Raw genomic sequence first — 12,024 nt, forward strand, 5'->3', positions numbered from 1 at the left:
CTAAGAAGCAATGATTATTACTAGCCCTATTATTTTAGATGATGGAACTAAGGCAAAGAAAGGATAGTTTATTTACTGAAAGTGAATTAATTGTAACTAATGAAGCTGGGATTTGAATCCATAACATCTGATTCTGAATATATTCCTTGAAGATGTCTCCAGCTATTTATTTTTGTCAACATAGTGAAATTAGGGTTAAGATTTTTCTACTATAAAGATTTTGTTTAGTATAAAAATGAATGAAAGTGGTAATATTTTTGAAATATTTGAGAATATGAGAAAAGGGGAATGACAACTTATGTGTATATAAATGTAGAATACACACATATCAAATTATGGTACTAATAAAGCAAATCCATACAACATACTTCAGTACTTTTTAAAGCTCACATTAAAAAATGGTGGGCAATGTTATTGATTTGTGTCCTTGTAGATTTTGAAACAAATCATGCTCTATAACACAGGCCACATAGTATTTACAGATGAGTGAAGGCACTGACCAACTGTCCAAACACACAGAAAGCAGAGGAAATGATGTGAGTTTATTTGGAGATGCCTATCATCAAGCTCACATTACAAGCCATCGTAAAGCTGCAGAATACATTACAAACAGATTTGTTATAATTTAATAGTGTTGTTTCCCTCTTGGAACAAGAGAACATAAATGTGAGCAATAACATTTTAGGATATATAATACTTCAGTATGTGCTTTCTTTGGCATTTTGATGAATAAAAGAAAAGATGAGAACAAAATTTTTCATCCAGGCAAATGGATCTGGATTATTAGAATATAAAAGCTGATCATACAACCCCATTAAACACAGTAAAGGGAAGACATAATAGCAGGAATACTAATGCTATGAAAAGTCCTCACAGGACACTGAAAAGGGGGCTGAACACAATCAGGAGGCTCAATGGTTCTTTCACTGACTGGCTGTAATTCACATAATTTCCCTGGATCTCAGTTTCTTCATTTGTAAAATGAATAATTTAGACCGAAATAATCTCTAGGATCCTTTCTAGTCCTAGCATTCTGTTATTTAGATTTGAATTAAAACAGAGGTTCACTTGGGTGCCAAAATTTACCAATGAAAACAACTTTAAGTAATATCTAATACATTGTTTCTTGGGGACTGTAGAATTATTTTCATTTACAAAAGAATTTGTGGTGTTACAGTGAAAGAAGAATTCCCTTTGGAGTCATAGACTTAGGTTTTTATCCCAATACATTCACACACAAGCTGTGAATAGGCTACGTAAATCTGTTACATGCGAGGCTCAATATATTATTAGATGGTTGAAGTCACCTGGCCTATTTTACACAGATGAGATAAGCATTAAATAAAGCCTTTTGAAAGGACTTTACAACTTATAAAACGACACAACTATAAAAGACACTCACAGGCCTTTACAGGGACTCTCAGACCTTTAACACAAAAATTCTGTGAGGGCAGGGATGATGTCTATTAAGTTCATCATTTGATTCTCAGCATATAGCACACTGTCTGGCTCAGAATAAGTGCTCAGTAACTATATTTATGATTGAATAAACAAATGGGTAGTTGACTTACTTTTGGATCACAGGGCCTTCCTATAATGTTTCAAATTGCTTTTATCAGGTTGCATATCCATTGTATTTAGTGCTAATCTTGATCATGTATTATAGACAGATCCCAATCCTTGATATCCTAGTAAATAAAAACAGGAATCTGCAGGAATCCTTTCATGGCACATCTTCAATTAAGTCACTTAATATAAAACATATTAACAGATTTAGTGGATAAAATGTAGGCTTTGTGTCTCACAGTTCTGGTTAAATTCTTACATCTCAACCTCTCTTAAGTACTCAGAGACAGAAATTTCCTTGAATGATTATAAGTTAGATTGTGTTTATAAATTAGTTACTACAGTGCCCAGTTCATAATAGGCATTCAATGAATATGTATTCCTTTTTCCTCCATGCTATAATTTCCTATACTCAATGAGGAAGAGACTGAGTTAAACAAATGAGAAAATAAAAAGTTTCATTGCTATATCTAAATAATAAATCTCTCCTTTATTAGTGGGTTATAAGAAATTGTAATAGAAATTGTAATATGAAACAATTTCAATGTTATAAGAAATTGTATAAGAAATTGTAATATGTTGACCACTAGAAAGATGACGGAGCAAGAGCAAAGAAAAATCCCTTTGGTTCCAGAAAATCTGCTGAAAAAGAGGAAGGCTTATCAAGCCCTCAAAGTCACCCAGGCAAAGCAGGCACTTTTGGCAAAGAAGGAGCAGAGGAAAGGAAAAGGGCTCAGGTTTAAGCGACTGGAATCATTCCTACATGATTCCTGGCGGCAGAAACGTGACAAGGTGCGTCTCAGATGACTATAAGTGAAACCTAATGCCTTGAAATTGCCAGATAAACATTCCTTGGCCTTTGTTGTACGCATCGAAAGGATTGATGGTGTGAGTTTACTGGTGCAAAGAACCATTGCAAGACTTCACCTAAAGAAAATTTTTAGTGGTGTCTTTGTAAAAGTCACCCCCCAGAACCTAAAAATGCTGCGTATAGTGGAACCTTATGTGACTTGGGGATTTCCAAATCTGAAATCTGTCCAAGAACTCATTTTGAAACGTGGACAAGCCAAGGTCAAGAATAAGACAATCCCTCTGTCAGATAACACAGCGATTGAGGAGCACCTGGGGAAGTTTGGTGTCATTTGCTTGGAAGACCTCATTCTTGAAATTGCCTTCCCAGGGAAGCATTTCCAGGAGATCTCATGGTTCTTATGCCCTTTCCACCTCTCAGTGACCCATCATGCTACCAAAAATAGAGTGGGCTTCCTCAAGGAGATAGGCACACCTGGCTATCGGGGTGAAGGCATCAATCAGCTCATCTGTCAGCTGAACTAGACCCAAGTGTCAAACTGTGGTAAATTTTTATCAATGAAGTGGAAGCATGTGTTTAATTTTTGGAAATTTTTATCAAGTATCTTCAGAGAAGATTATTTCCCGCTTTATCTTCAAAAACTGGAAAGGTTGGGTCAAAGAAAAGACAGTAGCTGGCCGAGCGTGATGGCTCACGCCTATAATCCCAACACTTTGAGAGGCTGAGGCGGGTGGATCACCTGAGGTTGGGGGTTTGAGACCAGCCGGACCAACATGGAGAAATGCTGTCTCCACTAAAAATACAAAAATTAGCTGGGCATGGTGGCATATGCCTGTAATCCCAGCTACTTGGGAGGCTGAGGCAGGAGAACTGCCAAGCGGAGGTTGTGGTGAGCCGAGATCACGCCATTGCACTCCAGCCTGGGCAACAAGCGAAACTCCGTCTCAAAGAAAAGAAAAGACAGTAGTTTATGTTCATGGCAAGTGCCTCTCATCACAGTCAAGTTCCAAGGAAATATTCCAGTGTTTTCTACATTGGGTGCTGCATCGTCTGAAATCAGTACATTCTGTGGAGGAAGCAGTCCTGCTTTGTTGCATCTATCTTACGGTTTAATGTTGGTAAATGAGTCACTCTAGCATTTGTACAAGGCTCCCTAAGTCTCCTGCAGCAGTTGACCAAGCCCAAGGACATAATTGAATCTGGAGAGTCCTAAGGCCTTGTTTTGAAAAAGACTTGAAATACACATAGGAAGAAAGGCAAACAAATAAATGTCCACTTGTCTCTGCAAAAAAAAAAAAAAAAAAAAGGAAAGTAATATATACATAACATCTAGAATATATGCCCTAACAGGTTGTATCAACTTGATTTTGAGATGTAGTTGTATGCAAAGGTAGATGAGAATGTTTTTATTTATTTATTTTTTTTCTCCTGGCTTTAATGGACTTTAGATTGATTTAAACATTAGAATAAGAGTGATTTTTTATGATATGGATAAAAACACAGGAATCCAAAATACCTGGTTTATGCTGTCCAGAATCTTTACCAGTGGGGCCTGTAAAGTGACAGTAAGTATTTTCAGCTTTGCAGGCCATATTATTATCTCTGTTTCAACTACCAAACCTTGTGGTTGTAGAATGAACATAGCCATAGACAAAACGTATAATAATGGTCATGGCTGTGTTCCAATTAACCTTAATAGCATTCATAGTGTTGCCATATTCGGCCCAGGGGTCATAGTTTGCCACTCATTAATTACTTCAATTGGATACAAGGATTTTCCATAATTAATAATGAATGTTCTGTTACATGCCTAACCCTATACCATATACCTTGTTTGATGGAACTGAATAGAATATATATATCAGTCATATAGCTCCATCAATAGAATTATGAGCAAGTGACTCAAATTTCCCAGGATGTACTATTGCCCTTTTCTAGAAATTCCTGTTTTGTTTCTTCATGTTTCCTCTTCCATCCAGTTAGATTCACCATACCATCCGCTATTTTATTAATTCATTTAATTAATATTTATTGTTTTCCCAGACTACTTATTTTAAACAAATTTTCAAAGACTGGCAAAAATGTCCCGATTTTTGTATGGAGATAAATTTTAAAAATTAAGGTGAAAGTATTAATCCATATAGTGAAAAAAACAGGTACCAATGAATAGCTGAAATAGATTGTTATGGTAGACAAATTTTTTCTTAAATTCACTTCCACAGGGAGAAGATTTTTTTGATCTTGGTACCAGGCTTAAAATTTTGTTATTTAGAGTACATTAAATTTAATAACTAAATTTAACTAACTAATTTAATTAATTTAATTAACTAATTAATTAACTAATTAATTAATTATTAATTATTAATTAATTATTAATTAATTTAAATAACTAAATAATTAAATTTAATTAAATTTAATAACTCAAACTTCATTTTTTATAGTGGAATTATGACAGTAACATGCACATACATATATTCTTTATATGTATATTTGTAGGTTAATTTCAATAAAACTAACAGTTTCTGTGAGTTTTCAATCATTCACATTCCAGTGTGAATTAAATTTTCTCTTGCCTTCTCAACTGGGAGTAAACTAGAGTATAGAGTTCTCATAGATATGCAACAGTGGTTCATAAACTGTAACCAGCATCATGAAACATCACCTAGAAATGTATTAGGTCTATTGAATCAGAAACTCTGTAGTAGGGAAATCCAGAAATCTGAGTTTTATAAAGTCCTGCAGGTGATTCTAATGTTAAAGTTTGAGAACCACTCTCCAATAAGCTAATTGGGCAGGCTCTTTTTCTTTTCTCAACTCACTGTCTTTAGTAAACCAATTCCAAAACTTTTCTGACTAGGCCATTGTTTTCCATCCATTGATCCTTCTACTAACTGAAAGTTAATATATGTGAAACACATAGAAGAATGCCTGGACTATGTGTATCCAACTCTGTTATAATTTTTGTCTTATTTTTCACTTGTTCTTACATAACTCCTTATCTAGCTTTAACTCCATGGTTAATCTTGACAAACATTATTTTGCTACTTGTTCAACTCTCTTGGCACTTTCTTACTTCATTTTACTAGCTTGACAAAGCTATGAATACAATTCTCCAAGTGCTCTGAATAGGTATCTGCAGAGCTAAATGGAAGAAGAGACAGCCAGGTGACTGGTCTCACTCAAAATTCATGATCACTAAACTCAAGTGGGACATTATCTGAGCCCAATAATCAAACTACTATTTCCAAATCCCCCCCTCTCCCATTCCTCTGGCTAAATACTTCATAAAAGTTCATCTTTCAAATTTCTAACATCTCTTCCACTATTGCCAATCAAATCTGATAACTGTATTTCACTAAGATAATTCAAGCAATAAGATAAATTTCCAGAAAATCCTACCTCATCTACTTATCCCATCTAGTGCAGTATTCAGTATGCTCTAAAAGCATTATGGATGGACTATCCATGATCCCACCTAGGGCCACCTCCCTATTGGTGTTAGATCCCATCCCTTCTGACCTACTAAAGACATTGCTTCAATAATTCTCCCATCTCCAACCTCTCCAGAAACAGTAAATTTTCCCTCTTTAGTGAATCATTCTCATCACTATACAAACAAACCATTATTTTTCCCATCTTAAAAAAAAATAAACTGTATTCATCTCACCTTCCCTCTTTATTTCTTTTTGTTTTTCTTTCTCTTTACCTCAAACTTCTTAAAAGAGTTGTGTATACTGGTTCTCATTCACGTAAATTGGATCCACTCTGATGAGACTTCCCCCTGCTCCTAATACCCTACAAAAACTATACTTAACATTACCAATTACATGTACGTTGCTAGATCCAATCGTAATTTTTTGGGCATTTTCTTTTCTTTTTTCCATTTTTTTTTTTTTTTTGAGACAGAGTCTCTCTCTGTTGCCCAGGCTGGAGTGCAATGCAGTGATCTCCACTCACTGAAACCTCTGTCTCCTGGGTTCAAGCGATTCTCCTACCTCAGCCTCCCAAATAGCTGGGATTACAGGCACGTGCCACCATGCCAGGCTAATTTTTTGTATTTTTAATAGAGACAGGGTTTCACCATGTTGTTCAGGCTGGTCTCCAACTCCTGACCTCATGATCTGCCTGCCTCACCCTCCCAAAGTGCTGGGATTACAGGCGTGAACCACAGCGCCTGGCCATTTTCATACTTTGTTCTCCCTAAAGAACGTATTGCACTTGACTCAAATGACCCTCTATGGGCCTAGTTTACCTGTTACTTTCTGGCTTCCTCCTCTTTATCTCTTACAAGCTTCTTTTCATTTTCCTGAATTTTAAATTGCAGAGTGGCCTAAGACTCTGTTTTCGTACTGGTATTTATACTCATTATTGATATTATCAAGTAGATGACTCCCTTAGACTCCCGAGTCAAATATCCAAATGCTTACTGACATCTTCACTTGGATGACTAAAAGGCATCCTAAAATTAATATATTCAGGAGCTTTCACTTCTGGTCATAGTGAAGCATTAGGAACCAGATTTATCCACTTAATGATAAAATTAACAAACAATACAAAAGTATATATAAGCAATGATTTTTAAATATTGACCTTCCTGTAGTACAGGACAGAGATTTCTGAGAAAAGTGAAACCAATGAGTTGAGTCTTATGGTTGCCCCAAGTTATTGTCCAGGGACTGTTCCAGGATGCAGCACATACAGGAGGAATCTAAGTGGAATCTAAATTTCCTTGTGTTGAAGAGACAGAAATCCAGGAGGGCTAAGGTAGACTGAATTCACAGTGCAGAGTGCCAGACAGAAGACAACCACACATAGAGGGATTCTAGAGATTTGAAGAGGGTCTCCTCAAGTTTCCAACTGAGTATTGATCATTGTATTTGTGTATGCAAACTACTTCAGACCCAGGGGTGTGGGAGGCACCCAAAAGGAGCAAAAAGAACAATCTTTGGCATTTTCATAAGACCAGTAATGGTTTGTGTTCTCACAAGCCAGAGTAGAAAAACTTCATAATTCATCAAATATTGGATAAAGTACTCAGAATAGTGCTGACTTAATAGTGGAACAAAATGAGTCCTGAAGAAACATTGTCCCAAATCAGCCTCACAAAGCACAAAAGGAAGCATTACAAAGATCAAAACATTTCTAAATAACATAATTGCACCCTAGAACAATGCTCAAGAATATTTATAGTAATGTCAAAAAATCCAGAACACAAAAAATAAAAGTCACTATGCCCGACATCCATTCATAAATTATCAGCATGAAGAAAGATGAAAAATCAATCAACAGAAATAAGTTTAAAAATAATTTAGAAAATAGAATTAGTAGACAAAGGTTTAAAAACAGTTATCATAAGTTGCATTCCACATGTTTAAGAAAGAAAAGATTAAGCATATTAAAAAAGTGAGAGAAGAAATAAAGATACAAATTTGACTTCTAAAGAGGAAAACTACTTGTCTAAGTTAAAAAAAAAACACAATGAATTAGAGTTTGAAGAGAAAAAATCAAACTTAAAGGCATAGCAATAGAAGCTGCAAAACAACAATAAAACCTCGAGTGACAACCAAGGAAACCCCAAAGTATTAGTGAGCAGTAATACAGCATCAGGTGGCCTAATATATGTATAAATGAAGTTTCCAAAGAAGGTTGTAACACTAAGAGAAAAAAATAGGAAATAAGGCAATAGTTTTTAAATTTAATAAGTAATCTAAACCTACAAAGTCAAGAGGCTCAACAAAACCCGAGCACAAAAAAGTGGAAAAAATGTATACCAAAGCACATCCTAATCAAATTGCTTAAAACAAATGATAAAGAAAAATACCTTAAAAGTAGCCAGAGGGGGGAAAACACATATTCAGAGAGGAATAGATAATGACAGCAGACTTCCCATTGGAAATAATAGAAGTGAAAAATCAAGAAAGTAGTATAGATAATTTACTAGGGGAAAAATTATCTAATTTTCAGTGAATATTAAGATTTCTGCTGGTAGCGGTGGCTCACACCTGTAATCCCAACACTTTGGGAGGCCGAAGTGGGTAGATCCCAAGGTCACGAGTTCCAGACCAGCCTGGCCAACATAGTGAAACCCCGTCTCTACTAAAAAATACAACAATTAGCTGGGCGTGATGGCGTATGCCTATAATTCCAACTTCTTGGGAGGCTTAGGCAGGAGAATCACTTCAACCTGGGAGGCAGAGGTTGCAGTGAGCCAAGATTCAACCACTGCACTCCAGCTTGGGTGACAGAACAAGACTCTGTCTCAAAAAAAAAAAAAAAAAAGGTTCCTTTACAAAACCCTCTTTAGTCAACCTTCTTCTACAGACAGGACTTAAGTATTAATATTCATTTATATAATGAATTAAGCTTAGTACATCTCTGTCCACTATAGCATATACATTTCTAATATTCTTTTTTCTTTTATGGATCTTTTCATCAAGTCTGTGTACTTCTTAAAGATGGAATCTATTTATCAATCATCTTGACCAGTACTTGGTATAAACTGGAATTTACTAAATCATAAAAAGGAGCAGAAGGTAAATTACTTTCATGTTGTAATTATAAAGATAATAGTTCACATTTATTGAATATTTACTATTTGTATATGAAATACTTTGCACATTTTTACACAAAATATCTAATTTAATAATGCTACCAAAGCTATAATGAAGTCTTATGGTTTGGCTTTGTGTCTACACCAAAATCTCATCTCAAGTTGTAATCCCCAGAATCCCCATACTTTGAGAGAGGAACCAGGTGGGAGATGATTGTATTATGGGGGCAGCTTCTCCCCATGCTGTTCTCCTGATAGTGAGTTCTCATGAGATCTTATGGTTTTATAAATCAGTTTTCCCTGCTCTTGCTTGCTCTCTCTTGCCTACTGCCATATAAGATGTGCTTCTTCCCCTTCTGCCACGATTGTTTCCTGAGGTCTCCTCAGCCATGTGGAACTGTGAGTCAATTTAACCTCCTTTGTTTATAAATTACCTAGTCTAGGGTAGGGGTAGTATCTTCACAGCAGTGTGATAATGTTAAAAGTATGTAGGTACTTTTAACATTCATCTGTTTTTAGTGTGCCTTTATTATTGTTAAAGAAACAAAGCTTTGAGATGTAGCAAAGTAGATATTCACAGCCAAATGTTTTCTATAACAAAGCATCCCTTTCAGAATTTGGGTCCTAAAACCTAAATTCGAGGGTATTATCTGCCCCTTAATAGTTCTGTGATTTTTTAGGAAGCTATTTATCTTTCAGCTTTAGTTTCTTCACTTACAAAAATAGGATAATAATATATTACAAAGTTTCTTCTAATGATTAAATAAGATCACAAGTTTTAGAGTGCCTAGTATAGGACAAGTAGCTAACAAATATCATTTACGTATTACATCATAGTTACAGAAAGCTCTAATGTGGGACGGCCCTCAGCAGGCCATCAAAGGAAAGGAACTCGTGTAAATACAAGTGCAAAATGGATGGGCAAAACACAACCCTCTCTGTGGTGTCAGTGCTGAACTTACTTATTCTATCTTCAATAGTTCCATGTTGTTTTGTTTTACTTGTGTTTATTTTATTTATTTATTTATTTCTATTTTTTGAGACAGAGTCGCGGAGGCTGGGGTGCAGTGGTGCGATCTTGGCTCACCGCAACCTCTACCTCCCGGGTTCAAGTGATTCTCCTGCCTCAGCCCCCCGAGTATGTGGGATTACAGGTGTGTGCCACCACGCCTGGCTAATTTTTGTATTATTAGTAGAGATGGGGTTTCACCATGTTGGCCAGGCTGGTCTTGAGCGCCTTACCTTGAGTGATCCACCCGCCTCCAGCTCCCAAAGTGCTGGGATTACAGGCATGAGCTGCTGCGCCCAGCTCCACGTTGTTTTAATAACTTGATGCTCTTTGAAACATGGGGAGATAAATACTCTTTTTAAATATATGTCTTTTCTACAGAGAAAGAGTTAAAAGAAGCCGGCATCTGTTGAAATTTATGGTCTGCTATGATGAAGGGCTCATAAGGCATGGGAAGACCATTTGGCAACTATGGCTAATGGTGCCATAGCCACAGGACCACAATCTCAAAGAAAAGAAAGTCTACCTTTTGGGGCTGGTTGAAAGGAGGATTTAGCACTTAAACACTTTTATAGGCCAATATTTTATGGGAATCAGTGCTCCTTTCCTGCTGATCTCTTTGGTGTGCATTCTTGGCCTAACCTTAAATAAAATTGTCTTAGAATTAAACCACCTCAAATACACAACCTTGTGTTCAGTAACTTTTGAATGAAAATTGAACAAAAGCCAATTAAGAGCTTGGTTTTTACCTATCCGGATAATACCTCAATTAGTTGCATTTGTGACATGAATTTCCTTGGATAATTAGTCTCATGGACTTTTGCCAGAAGGCATATTTCCCTTTTCCCTCCGCACTTTCTAGCAGTGGCTGAGATATTAGATGAGCATTCTTACCACAAATTATATTAAGAAGTTTAATTAGTAGGAAATAAAATATTACACTGATATTAATCATTAAGTGGTTAGGCTGCATCTAGACACTAACAACTACTTGATCTGTGAAACCCTTTTAACAAACCGGCAATTGTGGCCTCTTTGTTCCACTGCTGGTTTGTCAAAATAATCTCCATCGAGTGGCTTCGCTTCTTTGTTCAGTCTTGCTAAATTTCTAGTGATTCTTTTGCATTTGTTGGCTTCTGTGTCCTAAAAGGCACATGAGTCTTCATAGTCATTAAGATACAAAACTGATTTATTTTTGAATGCTCTCATTAACGTACACTAGACATCAATATCTTTTAGCCACTTAGAAATCTTCTTGTAGCAACTTCAACTGAGCACCATATTTTCTCTTTACCATAAGTGGCTCAGATCTGATCTTCCTCTAATCTATAAACCTTGTAGTCCTTCCTCCTTTCTAAACTACATTTCAACTGAATTAAACAAGGCTGAGATACTTTCTGATGTTTCCTATAGGAGGAGAAGGATTTCTTTCACTGGCTGATGCAATCAAATTTCTCTCTGCCTATCCCTCATCCTTTGATAGTCTTGTGTTTTGCTTTGTCCTTTCAGCTTTGTATCAGGCTTTTTTCTTTTCTTTTTCTTTTTTTTTTTTTTTTTTGCTTGAATATACCCATAGATTCCTTCTTAGAAAGCGCTTAGTGTTTTTAATTTATATTTTAGGTTTTCAGCTGCCCATTGTGTAATCAATGATTGGAATTACTGTTAATATCTTTCAGGTCTTTATATAATATAAATATTTTAAATGTTAGAATCTTATTATTTATATGATATGTGCAATCTACCCAAATCTGGAAAGAATCTAGAGGTTTGCCATTATGTTGGCAAGACACACTTTTGTAGCTCAAATTTTAGTGTGTGTGTATACACACACACACACACACACACACTTCGTGTCATTGCAAAACAACTTAATTTCTTCCTTCAGATGATAATTTTTATTAGTAAAGGGTAAGTTTCCTGGTAAATTTCTCATCAAGCTGACAAGCAATCCACTTCAATTTATTTGAAATTCTTACTTTTATATCAACATTAAGCAGATTGACCAGTATACACCTGTCTTTATCAGTTAAAAATTATTATTAAAATAGACAAGAGTGAAGCATGCTTTTCTCTACTGAGACTGATTTT

At 35.7% G+C, this 12,024-nt stretch overlaps 1 protein-coding gene and 1 long non-coding RNA gene across 2 annotated transcripts in view; both read left to right on the forward strand.

Annotated features, from left to right (window-relative positions):
• LOC102131594 (uncharacterized) overlaps positions 1–12,024 on the forward strand; it is a 60,656-nt gene that overhangs the window by 29,499 nt on the left and 19,133 nt on the right. The window lies entirely within an intron of this gene.
• On the forward strand, positions 2,152–3,018 carry LOC102131841 (ribosomal protein uL30-like). The gene is given in 1 exon segment (XM_045378062.3): positions 2,152–3,018. A coding segment is annotated over 1 exon segment (741 nt). The 5' UTR covers positions 2,152–2,160; the 3' UTR covers positions 2,902–3,018.

The sequence above is a fragment of the Macaca fascicularis genome, chromosome 18 (genome assembly GCF_037993035.2).
Source record: "Macaca fascicularis isolate 582-1 chromosome 18, T2T-MFA8v1.1".
NCBI lineage: Eukaryota > Metazoa > Chordata > Mammalia > Primates > Cercopithecidae > Macaca > Macaca fascicularis.